General features: G+C 46.1%; 1 protein-coding gene across 2 annotated transcripts in view; it reads left to right on the top strand.

Annotated features, from left to right (window-relative positions):
* Window positions 1-26,388, top strand: part of RAB8B (RAB8B, member RAS oncogene family) — a 73,866-nt gene that overhangs the window by 13,269 nt on the left and 34,209 nt on the right. For both annotated transcript variants that reach the window (XM_073579391.1, XM_073579390.1), the window contains exon 2: window positions 14,178-14,238. In XM_073579391.1, coding sequence (XP_073435492.1) covers window positions 14,178-14,238 — 61 coding nt within the window. The remainder of the gene's footprint in view (window positions 1-14,177; window positions 14,239-26,388) is intronic.

Raw genomic sequence — 26,388 nt, 5'->3', positions numbered from 1 at the left:
TTGGCTCTTCTTTACCCGATTTCAAAGGAAGGAGCTCGGGCCAGGAAAGAAAAATCCAGTGAGATGAAAATAAAACTCCGCAGCCAGAATCTTTAATAACTGAAAAACTGAATGGAATGGAGTCAGCCAAGACAAAAGGAGATTGCCAACAGGACTTGCCGTTAAAAGAAGACAGAAAAGAAATCCAGATTTTGGCATCCTCTCTTATAGCAGAACAAATTCTGATGTGATGATTAGGAGAGGAAACCCCTTTTGTAGCATCATAAAGACGCCTAGAGAAAGCGCGTCCAATAGGAATGATGCGTAAAGCAAAATTAAGCAACCCCAGTAGAGATTGCAATTCTCTCAGAGTAACTTTGTCACTGTTGACATCATCTGCAAAGAATTAATTTCAAAACCTTATCGGGAGGAAGGCTACATTCCATGTTGGCAGAGTCCAAAGAGATACCTAGAAAAACAATGGAAGTAGTAGGTAAAACTGTTTTCTCGTGTGCGATAGGGACACCTAAGCTCACATCTGCAAAAATCTGGAAAGGGCTTGAAAACAAAGAGGAATCAGGAGGACCAACAAAAAGAAAATCGTCCAAGTAGTGGAGAATAGAGACACCCAGACAATTAGATTCTAAAACCCAATGCAAAAAAGAAAAAGTTTTAAAATAAAAACATGATGAAGAAAAACCCATTGGCAAACCTTTGTCAAAAAAGAAATAATTGTTGAAGAAAAAACCTAAGGAATTGAAACCCGATGGATGAACTGGAAGGAGCCGAAATGCTGATTTGATGTCTGACTAAGGCTAGTTTCACACTAGCGTTTATGAGCGCAGCGACGGCCTGCGCACGGCCGCAGCTAAGCCCTGCCCCTGCCGCGCCTCCGCCGGTAGCTCCGCCTACCGGCGCATGACGCTGCATGCGCCCTGCGTCCCCTATCTTTATCACTGGGGGCACAGGCCGTGCGCAGTATGCGTTTGGCGGCGCATGCGTCCTTTTGACGGTGCGCCGACCTGCGCCAAACGCAACCTGCTGCAGTTTGGTTGCGCCGGCGCACCGTCAAAAAGGCGCATGCGCCGCCAAACGCATACTGCGCACGGCCTGCGCCCCAGTGATAAAGATAGGGGACGCAGGGCGCATACAGTGTCATGCGTCGGTAGGCGGAGCTACCGGCGGAGGCGGGGCGGGGCTTAGCGGCGGCCGTGCGCAGGCAGTCGCTGCGCTCATAAACGCTAGTGTGAAACTAGCCTTAGACATCAATGCATTCCGGGCAAATTGCCTAAGCATATCAACAGCTATATCGAAAGATGCGTAGCCAGCAGCATAAAGATGGGTCAACTTCGTCATTTAATGATGCACCGTGTGGATACGATAAATGGTGAATTAAACGGAATGAGCCCGATTCCTTCTTAGAGACTATGCCCAAAGGGGAGATTCTAAAATCTCTAAAAGGGGGAGATAAAAACAGGCTTGCTATCCTACCAGAAGTCAATTCATTAAAAATCTTTATTGACATCTATATGTGCATATAGAGACGTCAAATTCTTAACCACTTTGCAACCGTTACCTGAAAATGAGGGGATAAAAAAAACGCATAGAAAACCTTCAAAAATTAAATTACTGCTATTCCAGTCTGGATACTTGTTTAGCCAAAAAAAGAACTTTTTCCAGACTCACTGGAGTCCGTGCTCTTTGTGTTAGAGTCTTTGCTAGCTGACTGCTTGGCAGACTGCTTCCTAAAACACTTAGAGGTGGAGTGTGTGTTGCCGCAGAATGAGTATTCGTGCCGAAACCTACAAATATTGTTCCACTTGCAGAAAGATTCATTAAAAGTGAAACAGACTCCCCTTTTAAGAGGGGCAGACTGCTGCTTAGTTATAGAATTGCGTTGGGGAAGAAATAAATTGATCCAAAGACCTACATCATTAACTCCCCAAAAGACATCTGGGTGGACAGCTAGCTTTTGTTAGGGACGGCGGAACGCACTAATAAATAAATAATAAGTGCGTTCGCCGCCCGGGGTCCACCGTGCAGTAGGTGTTAAACCGCTGCTAGATAATGGCAGACTCACAATATGGCGGTATATCGCACACGGGTTGAACGTCACCCCTTGTGCATTGAGCGTACTCTGTTATCACCACAGAGACGCTTAGAACTTAAATGTAAATGCTGAGCCTGTTGACCTCACGGGTCTCAGCGGTGTGCACACACGGTATACGGTCACAGGACTAGGCCCAAGACTCGTGGTCAATGTCCGTCTAGACCTACCGTGCATGCGGCATCGCTACCGCGGATGCCTACAAGTGCTGCTGACTGCAGCGCGGCAACCGACCCAGCCGCCACACGACAATGCCCAAGAGAAGGCGCACTGTCGGACGCTAGTGCTGTAAGATGTGAACTGTGGCCTGTAGCGCGCCACTGACTGCCGCTGACTCTATGACCAAGTCCCTATCCACACGTAATATCAGAGGGAGGGGATCTTAATGAGTCATTCGCAGGCACGTGCGTTCATCATCATTCACACAGATAGCAATAAGAGTTTACACTAGCGCATGGCCGAGCGGCCATGCGGGCCTTTTATAGCCGTGCGCTTCCGGGACCTTCCAGATCTCTGAGATGGACCAATCAGATCAGGTGAAGGACCTGAGCACGTGACTCCCTATCTCCACTGGGAGATCTCGTGAGCATGCCCAGTAGCGCGGCGAGAGGACTTAGCCTCTGGAGTGGCTTGCTGCAGAGCAGGCTGTGCTACTATTGCTGGTCCAGAGGTGGCAGCAACAACCAGACCCAGAGAACTGGTCTGAGCAGGGCATCTGGATGGTCGAGATTGCTGTGCAGGTCCCTGAGAGGTCGGAGGGGAATGGGAGACTGCTGGCTGCGTGGCTCTGGATTCCTGCTTTGCAGCTGCAGGAACCCAACGCCTAACATTACCCCCCCTCCTAGCCCCCCCCCCAGCCTCGCTACACTCAAAGGTTCTCCACTGGCTCCCAGGTCTGGGCCTCTGGACCATGACCCTTCCAGTCCACCAAATAAAATGTTTTGCCACGCACAAGCCTGCGTCCCACAATGGCGTTAACCTCCAAACTCATCCGACGACAAGTCTGATGAGCCGGCAGATGACTCGGAGAACCGGGCCATGTGAATAGGTTTGAGAAGGGACACGTGAAAGACGTCAGAGATGGCCAAATGTGGTGGAAGAGCCAGGCGGTAGACCACCGAACTGATTCGCTCGACAACCTTAAAAGGTCCGATGTATCGCGGCGAGAACTTGGTAGACTCGGCCCACAGCTTGACATTTCGAGCAGAGAGCCACACCAAGTCGCCGGGGGAAAAGATTGGAGCGGGACGCCGATGTGTGTCAGCGGACGCCCTCTTTCTTTCTTTAGAGGCTCGAATAGCATCCTGGGTGCGATCCCAAATGCCGCGAGCCTCCACTGCCCAGTCTGCCACCCTTGGATCAGTGGAGGACACTGGCATCGGGACAGGGACACGTGGATGCTGGCCGTAATTAAGAAGGAACGACGTCTGACCAGTGGAATCAGCCACTGCATTATTCAGGGCAAATTCAGCCCATGGTAGCAAGGATGCCTAGTCATCCTGCCTAGCGGAGACAAAATGCCGCAGGTACGTGACCAAGGTTTGGATGGCTCTCTCAACCAACCCGTTCGTCTCAGGGTGATAAGTGGAGGACAGGTTTAGCTCAATGCTGAGTAGGCTGCGGAGCTCCCTTCAAAACCGGGACGCGAATTGGGGACCTCGGTCACTGACAATTTTGTCCGGCATGCCATGCAAACGGAATACATGTTTTATGAACAGTGTGGCAAGACCACGAGCGGAAGGCAACCGCGTGAGTGGCACCAGATGCACCATTTTAGAAAAATGGTTGGTGAATACCCAGATGACCGTACTGCCACCAGAATTGGGCAGGCCGACCACAAAATCCATGCCAACCATCTCCCAAGGTCTGTCTACCACCGGCAGAGGATACAATAACCCAGCCGGCCTCTGTCTAGAGGACCTGTTCCGCGCACACGAGACGCATGCCTGTATGTATTACTTTGTGTCTCGAGCCATGTGCGGCCACCAATAAGACCTTGCCAGGAGTTCTGTGGTCCGCTTATTGCCGAAGTGACCACCCACCCTGCACACGTGTGCCCACGCGAGAACCTCCGGCCGTAGCTGAGGAGGGACAAAGGTCTTGCCCGGCGGCACTGACTCGAGAGCAATTGGAGCCAAGGTCATAAAACTCTCAGTAGGGAGAATTAGCCGAGGCTCAGCCTCCTCTTCCTCCGCTGAAACCACCGAGCGCGAGAGAGCATCCGCACGGACGTTCTCTCCAGAGAGAGAGTGCAAGGTGAAGCGGGAGAAGAAGAGCGACCACCTAGCTTGATGAGAGTTCAAGTGCTGGGCCGTTTGTAAATAGACCAGATTTTTATGGTCCGTATACACCTGGAAGGGAAACCGGGCTCCCTCCAGGAGATGTCTCCACACGGAAAAGGCCAACTTCATTGCCAGCAGCTCCCTGTCCCCGATGGAGTAGTTCTTCTCCGCCGGTGAGAAGATCTTAGAGAAGAAGCAGGGATGCTTCCGACCTTGAGCAACCTTCTGGAAAAGGACTGCTTCTGCACTGATGGAAGAAGCATCTACCTCTAGGATAAAAGGTTTATCCACATCGGGGCGGTGTAAGATGGGAGCGCCAGCAAAATGGGATTTTAGAGACGAGAAGGCCTTGGAGACATGTTCAGACCAAGCCTTAGGATTAGCTCCTTTCTTTGTGAGAGCAACCAGAGGAGCTACCAGTGTGGAGAAGTGGGGGATGAACTGGCTATAATAGTTGACAAACCCCAAAAAGCGCTGCACCGCTTTGAGTGAATGTGGTTCCTGCCAGTCCATTACCGCTTGCAGTTTGGCCGGATCCATAGCCAATCCCTAGGCCGAGATGATGTAGCCCAGGAACGGCAAGGACTCCTGCTCAAACTGGCACTTCTCCTGCTTGGCAAAAAGAGAGTTCGCCCGCAGACGGTCGAAGACCCTGCAGACGTCTCTCCGGTGGGAGGTCAAATCTGGCGAAAAGATGAGGATGTCATCCAGATATGCTCTCTACCTCGGTGGTGGTCTATCGCGGAAGACGTCGTTAACAAAATCCTGGAAGACAGCAGGCGCATTACAGAGGCTGAAGGGCATGACCAGATATTCATAATTGCCGTCCCTGGTGTTAAATGCTGTTTTCCACTCGTCTCCTTCGCGAATGCGGATCAGGTTGTACGGCCCCCGTAGATCTAATTTTGTAAAGATCCGGACCCCTCGCATCCTGTCAAATAACTCGGAAGAGGGTACTTTTTTTTTTTTTTTTTTTTTTTTTTTTTTTTTTTTTTTTTTTTAACCGTTATGGCGTTGAGACCTCTAATCAATGCAGGGACGTAACTCTCCGCTCTTCTTCTGCACGAAGAAGAACCCTGCACCAGCCGGCGACTCCGACTTTCTGATAAAACCTCTTGCCAGGTTCTCCCGGATATATTGAGAAATAGCCTCCGTCTTGGGGAGTGATAGCGGATACACGCAGCCTCTAGTAGGTTCCGTGCCTGGCAATACATCTATCGGACAATCGTAAGGACGGAGCGGCGGAAGCGTCTCTGCAGATTTTTTTAGAGAAGACGTACTGATGGTACGGTTTGGGAAGCGCGGAGAGATCCGCGAGTACTTCAGTGGAAGCTACCTGAACACTGCCCCTCAGGCACCTTCCCTCACAGTCCTTGCTCCAACCCAGTATATTCCCCGAAGCCCAATCAATATGAGGGGAATGGCAACGGAGCCAGGGAACTAAAAAGAAGCACCTGGTTGATGCCATCAGGCAAAACGAACAAAGACAAAATCTCACTGTGGGACGGTGAGATTGAGAGACCGAGTGGTGCTGTCTGGTGGGTCACCTGAGATGGTAAAGGTGCACCATTAACCACCCTGATGGTCAGGGGTTGGGGCAGTAACACCAGAGGTTTAGCGTGCTTTAGGGCGAAGATCGAGGACATAAAGTTCCCTTCTGCCCCAGAATCCACCGTGACCTCTACCTCCCAGGTGGAAGCCCCGCTATCTAAGGTCCCTCGGAATACTGGTTTGGGAGAAAAGGGTTTCATATTAGTTAGACCACCACCTACGACCACTCGATGTGATCGTTTTTTCAACCGCAGTGGTAACAACGTGCGGAGTTTCGCACCAGACGTGGCTTGGGGCCGGTGCGAGCACCTCCATAGGTTCAGAGGGTGTAAGCTCCTGAGCGGGAAATCTTAGCGGCTCGGAGAAGGTGGGAGCTAAGTTAACCCTTCCTCTGGATTGCGCACGTTCCAGCCCACGCTCCGTAAACCGGAGATCAATGCGGGTGGAGATGGCAATCAATTCCTCCAGACTTGTGGGGACCTCTCTGGTTGCTAGAGCATCTATGACATGCTCCGCTAACCCTCTCCAAAACACAGGCACGAGTGCTTTATCAGGCCACTCCAGTTCGGAAGCCAATGTCCGGAATCGGATGGCATAATGGCTGACCGAGAGAGAGACCCCCTGTGTTAGGGCCAATAATTGGAGAGAGGTGTCGTACGTGATCTGTGGTGCCAAAAAGACCTGCTTTAGGGCCGTGAGGAACTGAGCAGCGCCCTGAACCACGGGGTCATCACGCTACCACAATGGCGTAGCCCACTCTAACGCCCTGCCTGATAGGAGAGAAACAATAAACCCCACCTTAGCCCGCTCTGTAGGAAATCGCGTGGCCAGTAACTCAAGCTGGATAGAGCACTGACTCACGAAACCCCTGCAGGCGGTGCGGTCACCGGAAAACTTATCTGGCAACGGGAGGTGGGTTATTGTCGGCATAGGCGTGGGTGTGGACACGCGTGAGACAGCGTCTGCGACTGCCTGAGCAGCGGCCACTGTAGTATTCACAGCTGAGGTGGAGCTCTTAATAGCCGCCAACCTGCACTCCAGCTGCCGAATGTACCGCTGTAGCTGCTGCAGGTCCGCCATTACTAGCCAGACCCTGGCGCTAGTATAATGTTAGGGACGGCGGAACGCACTAATAAAAAGTGCGCTTGCCACCCGGGGTCCACCGTGCAGTAGGTGTTAAACTGCTGCTTGATAATGGCAGACTCACAATATGGCGGTATATTGCACACGGGTTGACCGTCACCCGGTGTGTATTGAGCATACTCAGTTATCACCACAGAGACGCTTAGAACTTAAATGTAAATGCTGAGCCTGTTGACCTCACAGGTCTCAGCGGTGTGCACACACGGTATATGGTCACAGGACTAGGCCCAAGACTCGGGGTCAATGTCCGTCTAGACCTACCGTGCATGCGGCGTCGCTACCGCGGATGCCTACAAGTGCTGCTGACTGCAGCGCGGCGACCAACCCAGCCGCCACACGTGAATGCCCAAGAGAAGGCGCACTGTCGGACGCTAGTGCTGTAAGATGTGAACTGTGGCCTGTAGCGCGCCACTGACTGGCGCTGACTCTATGACTAAGTCCCTATCCACACGTAATATCAGAGGGAGGGGATCTTAATGAGTCATTCGCAGGCACATGCATTCATCATCATTCACACAGATAGCAATAAGAGTCTATACTAGCGCATGGCCGATCGGCCATGCGGGCCTTTTATAGCCGTGCGCTTCGGGACCTTCCAGATCTCTGAGATGGACCAATCAGATCAGGAGAAGGACCTGAGCACGTGACTCCCGATCTCCACTGGGAGATCGTCTCGTGAGCATGCCCAGTAGCGCGGCGAGAGGACTTGACCTCTGGAGTGGCTTGCTGCAGAGCAGGCTGCGCTACTATTGCTGGTCCAGAGGTGGCAGCAACAACCAGACGCAGAGAACTGGTCTGAGCGGGGCGTCTGGATCGCCGAGATCTGAGCGGGGTGTCTGGATCGCCGAGATTGCTGTGCAGGTCCCTGAGAGGTCGGAGGGGAATGGGAGACTGCTGGCTGCGTGGCTCTGGATTCCTGCTGTGCAGCTGCAGTAACCCGACGCCTAACAGCTTTTGCCTAAACGCCTCGTCGTAGGTGAGCCATGCGAGGCCACCGAAGTTTTCTTATGCCCCAAAATTATGTCAATATGCTGAAACGGCTTGCTGCAAACATTAGGGGACCTCTCACCGAGTTCAGCACAATAGAAAGAAAAAGCCTGCAACCAATTATTAAAAGATTTTATGGGACCCCGTCTATTATCTAAATCAGACTTGTCATCTTTCTTTTCCATTCTACTGTGATGATCCCTGCAAGGGAGGAGGGAAAAAAGATCAACATATTCATTATTCCATATGAGCTCTTTAGTAGCAGCACTCAGATGGAATCCAAGAGGGGACAGCTCACAGGAGAGAGCTTCTTTAAAAATATTTCTAGGGGTAGAGGTGCTCAAATTAGATTAGTCCTGAATAGAGCCCACGGTTGGATGGGAGGGTGAATTAAAAGCATCGCCTAAAGCTTCCACTAAAACATCTCTGTGTCTAATATCTGTGTGAGAGACAGACATGGGAAAAGCAAAGTTCTCACCCCTTCCTGATGTCCTGTCATGAGGAGCTTGATCCGTAGAGCAGCCTGAGCTCAAGCCCTCCATGTTAGGCGAGCACAGCTGCACGGCGTCTTCATAGGAGTCGTCTTCATCGTCGGAGTGCTGCTCTGTTGAAGATGGAGGTTCCGCCATGGTTTTGGGAGCCGCGGTGGCTGCAGCTGCCCGTATATTCAGTGTTGGAGCCTCCACAGCGCTTTTACGGCTGCAGCGCTCGTTCCCTTTGACGGCGGCCGCAGCTGATGATGAAGGCCTGGGCAGGAGACTCCGATGGATCTCTCTGAGGCCTGCGAGATTTCCGGGGAGGCTGTGATCCAGACTTCCTGTTCTGCGCCCGCTCACAATAAGAGGAATCCCGTGATGATGGAGAAGGGGAGTAGGACACCCGCGGCCGCCGCCAACCGAGACGGCGGTAGCGATGAAACTTCCAGCGGAGGCTGGAGCTGGGTAGGAGAAACCGAAGGGGGAGGGATGGCTTCCGAAGCTGCTTGGGGAGGTTTTGTAGCAAGGCAACTCTTCAGCCAATCCACACCGCCCATGTTGAGGCAGGAATCTTCTTTCTTGATAGGAACCGATTACTGAGGTAAGTATGCAGACTACATGGCCTTATATACTATTCAAATAGACCGCCAAAACAGTAAGAGCCAATCAGAATTGTTAAAAACAGCGCCAAAACAACCAGTCAAAACTGGTTTTAACCGCTTCTGAGGGACAGGTGTCAACACTGCTGACCTTAGCATGACCTTTTCTGACAGGATAAAATATCCTAAGTAGATGTGACAAAAATAAGGCATTGCTGCCTGTGTAGCCATGTAATCCCCCCCCCCCTTTATTTTATTGATCTGTACGAGGGGGGGGGGGGCAGACACCCTCATTACTAAGCCGGTAAGTAAAGAGTTAAATACACACATTGTCACCAGCCTATGTAGGAGCGTTAACAGATTGGTTGCAGCCTATGTAGTTTCAAACAGCAACTGGTAGAAATCAATACAAGTCAAAAAATTGCGTGGGATCCCACGTAATTTTCATAACCAGCAGAGGGAAAGCCGGGGGCTGATGTTAATATTCTGGGAAGGAGCCATTAGCCATAGAGGTTACCAGGCTATTTAATTTCAGCTCACACCTGTTTGCTTATCCTTAGCTGGCTAGTTTACAGGGGGACCCCAGAAAAAAGTTAGCATACGGTCCCCTATAAAACCTAACTACCAAAGGCTAGGCAGACAGCTGCGGGCTGATATTAATAGCCTAGGAAGGGGCCATGGATATTGGCCACCTCCCAGACTAAAGACATCATCTCTCAGCTGCCCCAGAAATGGCATATCCATAAGATGCGCCAATTCTGGCACTTAGCCATGCTCTTCCCACTTACCCCGATGCAGTGGCAAGTGGAGTGATAGTGTGTGTGTGTGTGTGGGGGGGATAGTAATGGAGAGTCATCTGTAAGACGCCCCATTACTAACCCCATAGTAATATTATAAAGAACTATATACCCAGAATAAAGTCCTTTATTTGAAATAATGACAGACCCCTTTATAGAATCTAAATTAAACCATACTCACGTCATCGCCCAATCTACTGAAGACAGTCTCCTGTAACAGAATTCAAATAATAAATAACAATATTCCTCACCTGTCTGCTGAGATGTTAATCCATAATGTCCCACGACAATCCTGATGACTTTGAGAGCAGTTACTGATGTGACTGCTTTCAAGGACAGCTGGCTACACACTGACACTGGAGGTAATCACTCCTGCAGTGTATAGCGCTGAGCTGCTGTGAGAGAGTGAAACTGGATCTCATCATCTGATGAGCCCCAGTAATCTCACAGCACCACCGCTGCGTAAGAAAGTTCTCACTCAGTGGTGTGCCGTGAGATCACTGGAGTTCATCAGCTGACGAGCTCCAGTTTGACCTCTCACTGCAGCTCAGCGCTATATATTGTGGGAGCGATGATGATCCAGTCAGTCTGTAGCTGGCGGCCGGTTAGAGCAGTCACATCTCCCGATGTGACTGTTCTACAAGTGAGATCGCCGTGGAACACTCAGAATTACGTGGACTACTGCAGACAGGTGAGTATATGGTTGTTTATTATTTTTGATTGTTTACAGGAGACAGACATGGGGATTGGGCATTAAGGTGTGAATTTGTTGTTTTTTATTTGAATATGTATTTAATTATTTTAAAAGTTTTAGCACATGTGCCGTCTGATGAGACTACGTCTTCCATCAGTGGTGACTGTTATCACTGACAGCAGGCGTAGCCCAATGGGAGTAGTAGTCTCTCATCAGATGATGCCTGCTGACTTGCGGTAAGCTTTTTACCGTGGGTCACAGTATCTCTATGGGGTCACGCTGACAGCATGACCCTGCAGTGCTCTGACAGACGGTAACATTACTGCTGATCAGAACCGCCTGTGTTTCTCGCGCTGTCCCAGATGACAGCATGGGAAACGCCATAGTAAGTCCGTAAAAATGCAAGCAACTCCACAAACCTTTTTATATCTTCGTTTTTGCTGCGGATTTGACTGACTTAGTTGAAGTCAATGGGTGGAAAACACTAACAGTTCAAATAATCAAGAAAATTACTGATCATGTGCACACCACTTCAGGATTGTCATTGAATTAACTGGCATGAGGATTCCATAGCGTTTTTGGCCATTTCCATGCGGAATAAAACACATTGTGTACTAGTGCCAATGCAGGTACATTTGTGCACATTTGCGGGCAATATGTTTATTTTCTGCACTTGTTCCGTTAATCATGAAGTGGTAAACTTTCTCGTGTGTGTCTTCTGTTAACCTTACTCTGATTTCCATGTGTGGCACAGGGGTGCACGTCTGAGAGCGGTGATGACTCACGGTGGCTGGATTTTAGCTCTTCCTCCATGGTAACACTGCACTTACACCCACTCCTATGCTGTACACAGGAGTTGCCAAGCTGCTCTCCCGAGCTAGCGATCTATTTTAGATGTATGCAGAGCACATCAGAAATACTAATATTAATAATGAGGATATTCTGAGATTTCTGAAAGAGCTGTCTCTGCTGCCTTTACCCTAGAAGCCATTTTTGCAAAGATTGATGTGCTGCTGGTTTCTACATACGCAGAAATTAAAATTATGGATGTTATTAGTGCTTGTTCTTCGCACTGCACTGTATCTCTAGGGACTTCCACCAAGTCCTAGCATAGAGCCACGTTATTTTCCTCTCTGACATCGTCGACTTCCTCTCGCCCTCACTTCCACCTCCAGAGGCCTTCAAGATTTCCCTCATTCCAGGATTTCTTGTGAATACTTCAATTTAACTCCTTTCTGGCCACAGGAAAGACCTTCCTCCTGTAGGCACATTGCAGCGCACTCGCGCTCTTGCCATAAAGGCCATTGATGTGATGCCGTCACAGATTATCTCTAGTAACGTTCTTATGTGGACTCCAGGGTTACTGGACTCTGACATTTAGAGCCACATAACGATGTAGCACGGGGCGTGCGAAGGGCCCTTTTTGTAGTTTTGTTTTTGTAAAAAAAAAATTTTTAGCATCTTGATTGTAATTATACCTGGCAAAAAGGTATTTTACTATATCGGGTACTGTTGTAGACTGCGCTATTCTATGTAGAGGCTTCCAGTAGAAAAACAAAACATGGCCGTCTGTAGGCGACAGTCTGGGTTATGCCCCAGAGACATTGCACCCCATTGCTCGCCAACGTTTTGTACATCATGAGCCACTTAACAACGACATAGTCAAAGTAAAGAATCTCATTGACTCTTTAAGGAACAGGGATTTTTGTTTTGTTTTTGCACTCTAAATTTTTTTTCCTAACCTTCTTCCAAAAGTTATTACTTTTTTGTTTTTTCTTACCGTCGGCATTGACGTGGGCTTTTTTTTTTTGTGTGTGTGTTTTTGTTTTTATGGCTGGAAACACGATTGGTTCGATTATGGCAATGCCAAGCTTGCATCATATTTTTTTTTTAAGCAATGTGAGGTGACCCCAAAAAAATTCTGTATTTCCCCCCCCCCCCTCTTACTGTAGATGTTAATTTAATTATATTTTGATTGGCTGCTCTGACCTATCAAATCCAATCGCAGGCCTCAGTTCTTGGGTGACCATAGATCAGGATATAATTGCTAGTTGAAGAAGTCAGAAAACCCCTCTATCTACGTGACACAACTGACCATACACATCATATAGGCTTCGGCCATACAATGGTTTGGCTGCTGCCAACCTCTCCTGACTTCCCCCACACACAGGAACCCTCGTCCCGGCCGGGTGTGCGCGTGTTCTGTATGAGAGCCGGAATCCATTATCTGACGTGTATGGAGGCTTCAGCCTACGCTCTCCAGCAGGTCCATTGTTGTCTCATGTATGAGCAGATGTAAATTAGGATTATTTCAGTCAGGTTTCCATCAGTAAAAGCCATTGTGTAATCTGGAAACTACCCACGGTGCTGACCATGAGTGACCTTAGAGGTTTCCTAACTGGAGAGCGCAGGACTTCCTGACTAAGGCGGCTGTAACCTTTCCCAGCCAGTCAGAACAAGTAATAAAGTCAAATTGGTGCAAAAATGATCATTTACAGCAAGGGCCGATATTCTCCAGTTCTGTTCCTCTACGTTTGCTGCTTGCTCACTGGAAATGACTGATCTCTGGCATTATAAGGTCTTTGTATTGCTCGTTCTGCACTTAGTTTCGTAATGAATCTGAGCCTTGTGGGAGTTGGTTTAGATCGGGGCTGAGCTGTGCAGGAACCGCGGGAAGTGGTCTCTTGACTTTCTGTAAAAACCATGACGCACACAGGCCACTTCCTGCCTCATATAAAGAAGCTGCTGTCTCGTGTGCACATAATATGATATATGTCTTATACAGCCAGATATATATATCTATATGTCTGACTCTTGTCTAGTTACTAATAAAAGGTTCTCAGAAACAATGATAATTAGGTAATGAAATTGCAATTTGCCTATGTGAATAACATGATCTCCGATCAGATTTATATATAATGGATACATTTATAGAAGAAACTTCGCTAAATATAAACAATGAATGAAATTGGAGTGCTGATTTCATAAGTATACACAATAACTATACTTTCTTAATTATACATAAATTGATTACATACATAAAAATAGTTAAAAAAACAAGGTGAAGTAAAAAGAATGCAAAGTCACCCTGGGAATCAAGGGACTAGGTACAGAGAATTATCATTTGCGGTGCATAAATCAAAATTCGATACACCTGTTGAAAAAGCTAACCTGAAACGCGCGTCGGGGCTGTCGCCTGGGAACCCTGTGCTTGCATTTTACTATGGGTGAATGTTATCTATCGTGACTTATGTATGCATATGCTCATGCACCTTATCAATATTTCTTTCCACTTTGTTACCCCTGTCAATTGAGAAAAGGAGTGGGTCATGATTTCACCACAAGCACTTTTACTCTCTTTTATGATATGCATGTACAGTCAAGTGACTCGTATGACTGGTGTATTTAACTTTTCTATACATGAATCTTCCATCTGTGAATTATCCCAATTTTTGATTTATTGTTATGAAGTCAGCACTCCAATTCCATTCATTGTTTATATTTTCATGTAGTTACTGCCTGGGTAATGTGGTTATTATTTCTGTCTTTTTGTCTTTTTCAGGCATTGATTTTAAAATTCGCACAATAGAATTAGATGGAAAAAAGATCAAGCTTCAGATATGGTACGTTATCGCCTTTCTTCTTTAGGTTACCTGCTACATTTATTTGGCATTTTCTTTTTTTTGTTGTCTGGGATTCCAAAAAGTTCAAGTAAAATTTCATATAATTGGCAGCAAGAAGAGACTGGGCCATACACAGGAGATTTCCCTGCAGACCCAGCTACATTTTGTGAGTGCTGCTGAGAATATGGGTGCGTTTAACTTTAACCCCTTAACGACCGCCGATACGCCTTTTACCGCCTTTTAACTTTAAGGCTAACGGCGTTGTGGAAAAAGTAAATGGCGCCCCCCACAGTCAGATTTTCTCTGGGGTCTCGGCTGCCGGAGGTAGCCAAGACCCCAGAGAACATGATTCGTATCGGTATTTACCAACCCCAGGGTTGCGATCGCCGTTATTAACCCTATAACTGCAACTGCAACAAAAAAACAAGCGCGATTTTACATTTAATTTCTCTCCCCTCTGATGTGATTGCACATCAGAGGGGAGAGAAATGGGGTCACCGGGTCCTCCGATGCCCCCACGGGACCTTATGCACCGTTTCTCCGTTCCCCCGCTCTCCTGGCCCCCCTCCTTCCTCCGGCAGAAAGAAAATGGCGGGCGCATGAGCAGTGCACCGGCCACGATCTTCCTGCCTGTACCCGGTAACCAGTGAGAATTTTCTCATTGGCTGCTGGGGTTTGATTACTGTGATAGGGTCTATCACAGTGATCAAAACCCCCAATATTAGTAAATATGGCAGCACTTGGGCTGGACTTTCTCTCTTCTCTCCTTATAGTTGTTCTGGGAGGGAAGAGAGACTACAGCTAAAGTTCTGCCCTGTCAGTGAACAAAAATCATAATTTCTGCGTCCTATAAATCAAATTACCCACCCCCGTTCTCCATAATCCCCGCATCCCCATCCCCATTGTCAGGGGATTATAAAAAAATATATATATTTTTTTTAATAATTTTTTTTAAATCATTTTTTAGGGTTACACGTGCTAGGGTTAGGAGGAAAAAAATACTACAGTTAGATTACGGCTAGTATTTCATCAGGCAGGGAAATAAAATGCCCCACAGAACTTACTGCCTGCTTTGCTCTGGCAGTGAAACAGAATCTGCCCCTGAAGCTGAGCAGTTTTCAGACAGTGACGACGACTCTTCCTCCACGGGATCCCTCAGCCCGATGTTAGCGGAGTTGGTCGTCACTGCTGAAGCTTCAGCGGCAGGAACAAGTACCACAGTCACCCCCCCCCCCATCGCTGTGGTATAATGACACGTAATTTTTCACTCAAATTCCCCCTTTTTCTGCTGTCCCTGGAATAAGAGTAGATGTCGCCAATTTTACCCCCATTGATTTTATTTATTTTTTTTTTTTTCCACATTTTCATTAGCCCCAAAGTCCTAGAATTAATTGTCCACCAAACAAACCTATATGCCCAACAATACATTTCCCAAAAACCCACTGCCTTTCATTCCCGTTCCTGGATCCCCACAAATGTTCCTGAAATAAAAAAAAAAAAATTAGGCATTAAGCTGAATATGGGTTTAGTAAAAAAAACCCAAAAAAAAACACACTCTGCTCTTACTGGGCAACAAAAGCTGTCCACAGCACCCCTGTATTTGCAGCCGTCATGTCATGTTACGACGCCCTGATGAGATTCTTCCACTTCGGTGACAATTCCCAAGCCCCCCCCAAGAACTGACCCCAATTATGATCGGCTAAATAAATTGAGACCCCTAATTTCCCTTCTGCAAAATTCATTTTTAAATTCCTATACCCCAGAGAAAAATGTGGCAGTCGACGAGTCCTTGATGAGCTACAAGGGCAGTCTGTCAATCCGCCAATTTATCCCCTCCAAGCGTGCCAAATACGGAATCAAATTATACAAAACTTTTGAGAGTTCATCAGGGTACACTTCCACCTGCCTAATTTATGAAGGTAGGGACCGCTAAATAACCCCCCCCCCCCAAACTGCCCCCAGACAATTGGCATCCCAGGCAAAATTGTGTGGCAGCTAATGATGCCTTTTCTAAATCAAGGGTACCATGTGTATATGGACAACTATTACACAAGCATCCCCCTATATAAATCCCTCCATGCTGCAAATACAGTGGCCTGTGGGACAATTAGGAAAAACAGAGTGGGGTATCCATCACAGTTGGTGTCCAGACGTTTGGAGAAGGGGGCGTCATTCTCACTCGCAAGTGACCAACTTCTTGCAGTGAAGTGGAATGACAGGAAGGACGTCTACATGCTAACCACACTGCATGCAGACACCACTGTGCGGAGAGAGGGGTGCCACCAGGGACAAGGTAAAACCGGTCTGCGTCACAGAGTATAATAAATTTATGTGTGGCGTTGACTTATCAGGCCAGGTTCTGCAACCATACCTGGTCAAGCGGAAGACCAGGGCCTGGTACAAAAAGGTGGCCATCTACCACATACAACAGCTTTGTCCTGTATAAAAAAAATCCTAAGGACCCCTTACATTCCTATAGTTTCAAGAAAAAATTGAGGGCCTCATATTTGAGTCAATGGCACCGGGGGGAAGCCTTGGAAGTCTGAGGATTCCCGGAGACTTGCAGAGCACCATTTTCCTCATCCTGTCCTTGTCACTCCCACCCAAAGATATCTTCAAAAACGATGCCGGGTTTGCAGGAAGCATGGAAAACTGTGATTCCCGGTACTATTGCCCCACGTGCCCATCCCAACCAGGCCTTTGTATCTCCCCCTGCTTTGAGACCTACCACAACACTGTTTTTACGACTGTCTTCCTACTCAAAACTTTTGCGTCAATTTATATTATTTACCTTTATGTTGGTGACACGAGCATGATCATTTTATTGGAGGATTTCTAAAAATGAGGAAGTTCAGTATTTATACACTATGGACTTTACCGTATGGTTCTTGCCAAACATCTGGTACCAAACAAAACTTTACAGATTCTGTAGGTGGTTGGTTGTTTTGTGCATATAGCGGTTCTAACCTTGGCGGGTGGGAGCTTGCTATGGTGCACCATGTCTATTGGCGCATTCTTCTCTCATATAGGGATTGATGGAGCTAAAAGGACGTTGTACGACCAGTCTCTGAAAGTGTCTGCCATTCTAGCCCTGCTGGTGTTCTTTCATCTTTGGAACAAACTCAGCTTTGTCACATAGTTGGCTCTATTTTCCTCCACATTTTGCCCTTCATTCAAGTACAGTTTATTCTTCCTGCTACAATATGCGAAAATGCGGGACAACTGCTTTTTGTTAGCAAGACCAAATTTTATAATCGGCCAGTGTATTATTAGGAGCATGCCTCCCTCTGTGAGTAATAATTCCTGAAAGGATTTTCAAATAAAGCCAAATTTGTCACATTGTCCCCTTCCTGTCTGAGCACTGCAGTTTGTCCAAACAGAACTTTTTGACTACATATGGGATATCGCCGCGCTCATAAGAAAGTGGGTAACAAATTGTGGGGTCCACTTTTTAGTGTAATCTGACAAAAGTGAGAAATTCAGGTCTAAAACAAAGATTTTTGTGGAAAAAAATGAACTTTTTCAATATGACAACGTAATGTTATCACATTCTGTGTCGTACCAGTAGGTTCAAATTGCTCAATATACCCCTTGATAAAATCTTTTGGGGGTGTAGTTACCAAAATGGGGTCAGTTTTGGAAGGGTTTCTGCTGTATAGTCACATATCCAATCCCGACATGGCATCCGGTCTCAAAATTTTGATATTAAAAGTCAAACGGTGTTCCTTCCCTTCCGAGCTCTACCGTGCACCCAAACAGAGGTTTACCCCCCACATATGGGGTATCAGCATACTCAGGACAAATAGCACAACGACTTTTGGGGTCCAATTTCTCTTGCCACCCTTGGTAAAATAAAAAATTGGGAGCAAAAAGCATTTTTGTGAAAAAAATGCGATTTGTTTTTTACGGCTCTACGTTATAAACTTCTGTGAAGCACTTGGGGGTTCAAAGTGCTCACCACACATCTAGATAAGTTCCTTAGGGGTTCTAGTTTCCAAAATGGTGTCACTTGTGGGGGGTTTCCATTGTTTAGGCACATCAGGGGCTCTCCAAACTCAACATGGTGTCCGATCTCAACTCCAGCCAATTCTGCGTTGAAAAAGTCAAACGGTGCTCCTGCCGTGCGCCCAAAAATAGGGTATCGGCGTATTCAGGAGAAATTGCACAACAAATTTTGTGGTTCATTTTCTCTTTTAACACTTGTGAAAATAAAAATAAAATTGGTTCTGAACTAAAAAATTTTCAAAAAAAAGTTAAATGTTAATTTTTTTTCTTCCACATTGCTTCAGTTCCTGTGAAGCATGTAAAGGGTTAATAAACTTCTGGAATGTGGTTTTGAGTACCTCGAGGGGTCCAGTTTTTTAGAATGCTGTCACTTTTGGGAATTTTCTGTCATGTACACCCCTCAAACTGAAAAAAAAAGGGGGTTTGTAAATTTTGTTGTAAAAATGAGAAATCGCTGGTCAACTTTTAACCCTTATAACTTCCTAACAAAAGAAAATTGTTTCCAAAATTGTGCTGATGTAATGTAGACATGTGGGAAATCTTATTTATTAAGAAATTTGTGTGACATATCTCTCTGGTTTAAGGGCATAAAAATTTAAAGTTTGAAGATTGCAAAATTTTCACCAAGTCATATCGAAGAAATTTTACCACTGATATGAAGTAAAATATGTCACGAAAAAACAGTCCCAGAATCAGCGGGATCCGTTAAAGCGTTCCAGAGTTCTAGCCTCATAAAGTGACAGTGGTCAGAATTGTAAAAATTGGCATGGTCATTAAGCTGCAAAATGGCTCTGTCACTAGGGCTAATGATTTGGTGGTGTTAAAAGACATCAGATTGGTAAGTGATAGCATAATAGCCTGTTTACACAGACACACCACCTTTTAGATGTGTACTGAGCGATCAGTAATGGATCAATAGGCTGCTATTATTCTCTGCAGCACGGGTCCTGTTTACAAAGGATCATTTCAGCCAACAAACAAGCTGTTTTTGTTTATCTGGTGATCAGCAGCCTGTTTGTGATGAAAGATTGTAAAATGAGCATTCCTAGGACCACTTGTCCCCGATAATTTTGGTGGTTATATACATACAAGTAATAGCGGCTGTTGGTTGGTACCATTTTCCAGATCTCCTATCTGGTTAGCTTCCAGGTGCCTCCTTACACTTTGAATAGCTGTCGGACGATGCTTTATCTTTCTGACTTCCCCTATACATATGCACGGTTTGGTTATAAGTGTGAGACGGGAGTAAGGATCCGTTTACATGGACCGGCCAGAGGCAAGATATTGCCACTGATCGTAAACTTTTACCAACCAGCAGTTGTTGAAATGCCTGTTTTACACAGGCAGACAAAAAAAATAAGATAGTAAGCAATGCTTACTGAGCGATGTTTACTAGATTACTCAGCACGCATAGGCTGCCATTGCTTTGGCGGAGTGAGTTGTGATTACACAGAACAATGCAACACCAAGAATGATGATCTTTTGCGCTGCACATAAGATCATTTCTCCCGATGAACAAGTGTTTTACTTGTTCATCGGCTGATCAACAGAAGGATGAAGATAATGAAAAGATGGAGGAAGATGACAGAAGAAGATGGATGAGTTTTACTACCCATCCCCCTAGTTTTTTATTGTTAGAGGGTGTGTAGTTAGAAGGGCCTTCCTTTTCCTCTAACTTTTATTCAGAGTCTGTAGTGGAGAGGCCTTCCTTTTTAGGTATAGACTGTGTTTGGGGGCCTGTTTTTCTCCTTCATTCTGGGTTACCTGACAGGCAGTCCAGGCATACTGTTTCCGGCGGTTAGCTCTGCCTCTTCATCTCTGACGTGCAGGTGTCCCGGGCGTCGCAGTCTCTCTCCCTCCTCTTGTTTGTGGCACCTAGCTCGCCCACATCCGTTAGCTCCACCCACTTCCCGGTGGTTAGCTCCACCTACTTTTGGCCTTTGCCGAGCAAGCTTTTGGATTAACGCTCCTTCTTTTCTCCTTCTGCGCTCGCATTAACCCTGCAGGCCCTCCTCTTCCTCCCTGCGGGCCCTATTTGCCGGCATCGGGTCCCAGAAGGTGGCATCTCTGGGAACTCTCTCATCTCTCTCCTCCACGATTATCCTGCAGCTCTGGTTGTCTCCTGGAGCCCTCTACAGTTCGTAAGCAGACCTCAGGACCTGCATCTTCCTGTGAGTAGCTCTGCAGACTGACACTCTCCTCTGCAAGTGAGTCTGCTTCTCACTGCCTAACTAAAGGAGAGCACTCTCGGCCTCCTGCTTCCTCTTCTTCCTCTGCTCTTGTCACACACTTTGTTTGCACCACATGTCATTGCAAACTCCCTTCAGGCCAGTCCTCTACCCTCTGTCAGGACTGCAGCAGCCCCCCTGCACCTGCTACCCAGGAGTCCCCTACTGCCCCATATAAGACTGCTGCCCCCATCCCAGTGTGGGCTACCTCTCTGTCGCAGTCAGTCACGGACCTTACCAAGGTATCAGAGTCCCTGGTATCCGTCCTTGACAGATTTTCCCTTCCTACTTCCGCCATTACTAGCAGATCGCAGGAGTCTCCGGCTGTGCCTACCATCAGGGGGCATAATAGATCTAGGCAGGAGCGTCGTTCTAGTTCTTCCTCCCACTCCCTCTCTACTCCTGATCTCTGCCGATGGCCTTCTTTTTCCCGATTCTCTTCCCTGGAGTCTGCCATTGCAGTTTCGGATGTACTGTCTGAGGATTACTCAGACCCGGACTCTCACCAGGCCTCTAATAGAAGAGACATGGTCCAGAGCCTCATTGTGGCTGTCAACCAGACATTTAACATTAAGGATACCGCTACAGAATCCGCAGAAGGTCGAGACCAGCTCCTAAGGTCTTTGCCCCTCATAGAGAATTTGAGGAGGAACTTTCCAAGGAATGGGAAAACCCAACCAGCCGCTTTCAAAGAGCGAAGCGCCTCGGCATCCTATATCTCTTCTGTCCTGAGCTCACAGCTAACTGGACCATTCTCCGACTGTGGAACCTTCGGTTTCCAGACTATCCACCAAACACAGTCCTTCCTCTTCTGGATGGAACATCTCTCAAGGACACCAATGACAGGCTCATGGAGTCCTTTACAAGGTCACCCTTTGAAGCGGCCGCCTCTTCATTGTGCCCTGCCTTTGCCTCCACCTGGGCGGCAAAGTCAATAACGGCATGGGCTAATCAGATCCGTCAAGGCGTTCTTTCTGGTGCCCGACTGGAGGAATTAGTTGAACTCAAGGACCAAATTGCTCAGCAGGGAAGTACATGGTATGCGCCTCCCTGGACTCTGCTGCATATGCTGCTCATGGGTCCAGCAATATAGTGGCCATCCAAAGGACCATTTGGCTTAGAGTGGCAGGTGGACTTATCCTCAAAGAAGTCCCTTACCAAAATTGCCTTTCCAGGGTTCCTGTCTGTTTGGCTCCAAGTTGGACCAAATTATTAAGGAGGCCAACGGATGGACGAGCTCTCTCCTTCCTCAGGCCAAACCGTCGTTCTCCTTTGTCACATGAGTATCGGTGATTTCAACGTTTACCTTCGTAAAAAGGTTTTCTTTTAAATCCTCCTCTGGGCCTTTCAGTAGATCCCCCCAGGACCAGTCCTGGTAGATTTTCCTCAGCGTTATACGTTGTGGGTCTAAGATCCGCAGCAGTTTTTGTTCCATGGAAGCATTTATCCATGTTCTTATTTCTTCAGGGCATCAGAGATTCCTGTGTTTTGCGATGGGTGAGTCCATTTTCAGTTTGTTGCCTTCCCTTTCGGGCTCTCAACCATTCCCAGAGTATTTGCAAAGACTCTGGCAGCAGTTTTGCACATTCTGCTGATCACAGGTTCAACAGGTTGCCTATGCTTCGGAGGATGCCAGCTTAGGTAGAAAGATCTTGCAGGTAGCAGCAGTGAGTTCTCTGACCTGAATGGAGTTTTTCTACTGTTCCCTCCTCTTGGGTACTTGTTTGAAGCCATAGAAAAAACAGGATTTTGGTTGCTTGCCGTAAAATTTGTTTCTTGGAGCCTTAATTGGGGGACACAGTACCCTCCCAAGTTTAACAGCTCTGATTACAGTATTATATTGTTACAGTTTGAGTGTGTGTGTGTTTTCTTTCTCTTTTATTTGTTGCTTTTTCACTAACTGAATAACCTAGTGCCGTTCGGTGGGGTGTACACTGTGGAGGAGGAGCTAACTTTTTTTGTGTATACACACATCGTTTCCTGTGTCCCCCAATGAGGGCTCCAAGAAACAGATTTTACGGTAAGCAACCAAAAATCCTGTTTTCTGCCCCTACCACATGCTGCTCTTAGGTTAGCAAAAGTCTGGTGACAGATTCTCTTTTAAAGGGGACGTCCTTAAGATAGGTAATCAATAGCAGATCTTTAGTGGTCCGATAACGGACACCCCTGCTATCGATCAGCTGTTATTGGCTCTTACGGTGGCCGAAACCAATAAACACATCTTTATAGGAGTGCTGTATTCAATGTGTAGCAGCCGCTACTGAGAAGCGTACATCATCTTCTGTCCTAAAGGCTTGGTGATCAATATTAGGTGCCCAGACAGGCCCTGTGAACATGTCGGGAGAGAGCTTGAAGGCCCCTGCACACATAACATACACTGCTGATCCCTCCAAAATCTGTGACTTTGACTTGATTTTCTCTAATGTGTATGGGGCCATATAACTGCAAGCATAAGCTATACACAATTTATTTCTAGTCTGATTGTGAAGATACATAGGTCTAAGAAGCTGTAGACACAAAATGATTGTATTTATTATGTATTTTTAACATTTCTTTCTTAGATGTGCTGAAAAAACTAAAAATGTTGCAAGGGTCAAAAAAAATAGTTTATTTCAGGCGTTCACAATTATTTGTCCTAAAACGAATCTCCCCAACTTGGCACTCTGGTAAAATAAAAAATACGTACTCTCCTCCCGCACCAGCTCCGTTCCAGAAATGTCGGCGCCAGGTCTTCAGGGCTTGCATAGCATTATTATGCCACGCGAGCCCTGCTGCCAGTCAGTGGCCAGCATTGAACTGTTGCGCTTCAGCTTGTCCAACATTTCGTCTAAAGAAAGTGATCGTGCAGCAGCCCAATAACAACCACTGATTTGCTGCAGGGTTCACGTGGCATTATTATGAGACCCGGTGTCGACATCGCTGTAATGCCACCAGTGTGGGAGTAGTGTACCTGTTTTTATTTTGCTTAATTTGTCACCCCAAACTGCCTGCACATTTGCCAAAACGGATTTTAGCTGGGTTAGTTTGTTAAATCAAGATGTGAATGGATTGATTTTAACGGCAATGAGTTTTTCTTCAGTTTGAACCTGCTGATTGCTGGACATGTAAACTCTTCCCCAGACATTCTCACCAGTGGAAAAGCCACTACTCACCACCTCACCATGTGCACCCTGGGCAGGACCAGTCCGACTGCGTTGTCGTTTGTGCTCAGTTTGATGGAAGAACCTTTGTTGCCATTGTGATATCTCTGCCGCACTGCGTCCTGAACATAATTGTGCACTTGCACATCAAAGCTGTGACCTTCCCCTCTCTGCGTTCTAGATCCTATTATTTAGCCTCTCAAGGATCACTTAGGAACCTAGTGCATTGTAATTTTATTTTCCTGGCAGTCCCTTATGTGATTCTGTTTTCCTGTCTTAAGACTGAGCAGGCGTTGGCTAGGTAGATGGTTTATTGGCTAGGAAAACAAAATGACATTTTTAGGACGCCATGTTTCGTAGATGATAATTGTTTTATAAGGTACAATTGTTTGGTCTTCCGTTTAAAGAAAACTTTTAACGGCTTAGAAGTAGACCTTATTATAAGAAGCAGATGCAATAATCAAAAAGCTCGTATGTATAAAGGCCAAGAGCATGACAGTTTAGATTCTCCCAAAATAGTAATATATTTTCTTTTGTTGTTTATGATACTGTTGGAGTACTGCACTTAGGCAAAGGAGTAACGAGAAAACCACTAAATGATAAAATAAAGAAATATCCTTTATTAATTGATTAAATGAAGTACAGAAAAAAATGAAACCGTTCCAGAAGTGCGGTAAGTAGGGGAATGGAGGAAACAGACAGGCGCACTAAGGGAAGGTTGCAGGTCCAGAGTAAGACTGGGGAAAGCAGAAAGAATAAAATAAAATTTCTTTATTTTATCATTTAGTGGTTTTCTCGTTACTCCTCTGCTTTTGTTGTTCATCTTATTATAAGAAGGTGGATAACCCAGGATGCTTGGAATTTGCGCATCCTTTAGAGATTTGCTAGACTCTTGGATATCAATTTGATATCTTATAGGGCATAAGCATCATGAAGGGGTATTCCCATCTCCAAGATCCTATCCCAATATAGCAAATGACTCCAATTTAGAAACAGGGCTGTGGAGTTGGTAAGCCAAACCTGCGACTCAGACTCCTCATTTTCCCTTCCACTGACTCCGACTCCGAGACTCCGACTCCAACATATATTGCTTATATTTAAGTGAAACATTTATTGTAGTACAATGTGAACATCAGACATTTAATCATTTTTATGATACAATAATCAAGACCTTTAGATAGAACATAATATTTATTGGAATACAACTTTAGAACACAAAAAACTGTAATAAATTGTAAATATGTAAAAATATGTAATACACTATGTAATATAGAAAAATATATAACACTATGTAATAAACTATGCAGTAAGTGGCAAAAAAACAGTTTTCAACAAAAACATACTAAATAACATTTGTGCAGTCTATGAATTTGTTCTAAGAAATAGAATTGCCTCCATCAGATCCTCCTTCATAGATGACCTAAAATCTGACCTAATAATTTTAAGGCCAGAGAACAACCTCTCTACACTAACTTGGGTTGGAGGCAAAGCCGTAACCACATGGGCAACATCTCTACCAATCTCCGGGTATAAAGGAATTGCCTCATGCACAGTCAGTTTTGATGAAAGGTTGAATTTTTCTTTGAGAACAAGTGAAACATTTTGCTGAAATATGGTCAATCTGCTTGCTATAGGAGACGGAGTGAAATCTTTTTCCTTGCAGCAACGCTTTGCCTGCTCCATATCATCCAAATACTTGTCAAAGTCAAACTCCTCATCTGATGAGGATGAAGATATGGCAGCATTAGCACTGTCAGGACCCGAGTCCTCTTGCTCCTGGCAGTCCTCCTGTAGGCCACTCTTCCTAACTGCGACCTCAGTCAGAGCTTCTTTTCCTTTAGTAAGCTGTTGATCATCAAGCAATATACGATGACTTGGGTCCACATAAACAGCTGCCAGAAATATTTTATTTTCCAATAGCGGTGTCTCTCTCCGTTTCATTGAAGCAGAAATGCCTTCTGCGATTAAATCTCATCTTTGGGACAGGCAAAATAACAAGTTCTTCCACTCCCTTATGAAAATGCCATGAGTTAAATCCTCAGCTTGTAATTTTTTAGTCACGGTAAATAGGTGATTAAGCAATTCCTTCAATTCAGCCACCTGTGTCCATTGACCTTCATTTAGGGTTACCTGAGGGTTCGCCATATCTATAAAAAGCGGTTTTAGCCAGGATCAAAACTAGGGGGGGGGGCAGAACCTCATACTGCACACCTCAGCTGCTGCAGAACCTTATACTGCACACCCCTACACTTGAAAATAAAGCCTGCACCTTAAGATGTGGTGAATGCAGTCTATTTATTCCAGCTATCTATTGATGTTGCTGTGTTACTGAAGACGAGCAATGCCTGTCCTTGGCGTCCTTTTGGGCAGCTATGAGGTGTACCTGACTGGTGCTTAAAAAAAAAAAAAAAAAAAAAAAGGAGTGTTAGTCTGTGTGCTACCTGGCTTTCATTCTTTTTGGTACAGATAAGATATGGTTAGACAGATATGGATAAATGGATGGATAGAGCAGGTTTCTAATCTGCTTTTGCTATTGAAAACATTATCTATGAGCTCAAAAACCTTTCAGGTGATGCGGTTTTTTAAAAAGCTGATCTGCTTTTGCAGCTGAAAAACGTATCCTCAAAAACGTTGTGTGTGAATGTAGCCTTAGATCAGGAATAGAACAGCCATTTATAGGACATTTCATAACTTTCCCAAATTCCTATGAAAAAATATTCAGCACATTCTGCATTGAACTACTGTACCCAATTTATTATATATTTTAGGAGTCGGAC

The sequence above is a fragment of the Dendrobates tinctorius genome, unplaced genomic scaffold (assembly GCF_039654945.1).
Source record: "Dendrobates tinctorius isolate UK_male_01 unplaced genomic scaffold, ASM3965494v1 ptg000062l, whole genome shotgun sequence".
NCBI lineage: Eukaryota > Metazoa > Chordata > Amphibia > Anura > Dendrobatidae > Dendrobates > Dendrobates tinctorius.
The sequence above is the reverse complement of the archived record's forward strand: the minus strand, read 5'-3'. Positions and strand labels throughout refer to the sequence as shown.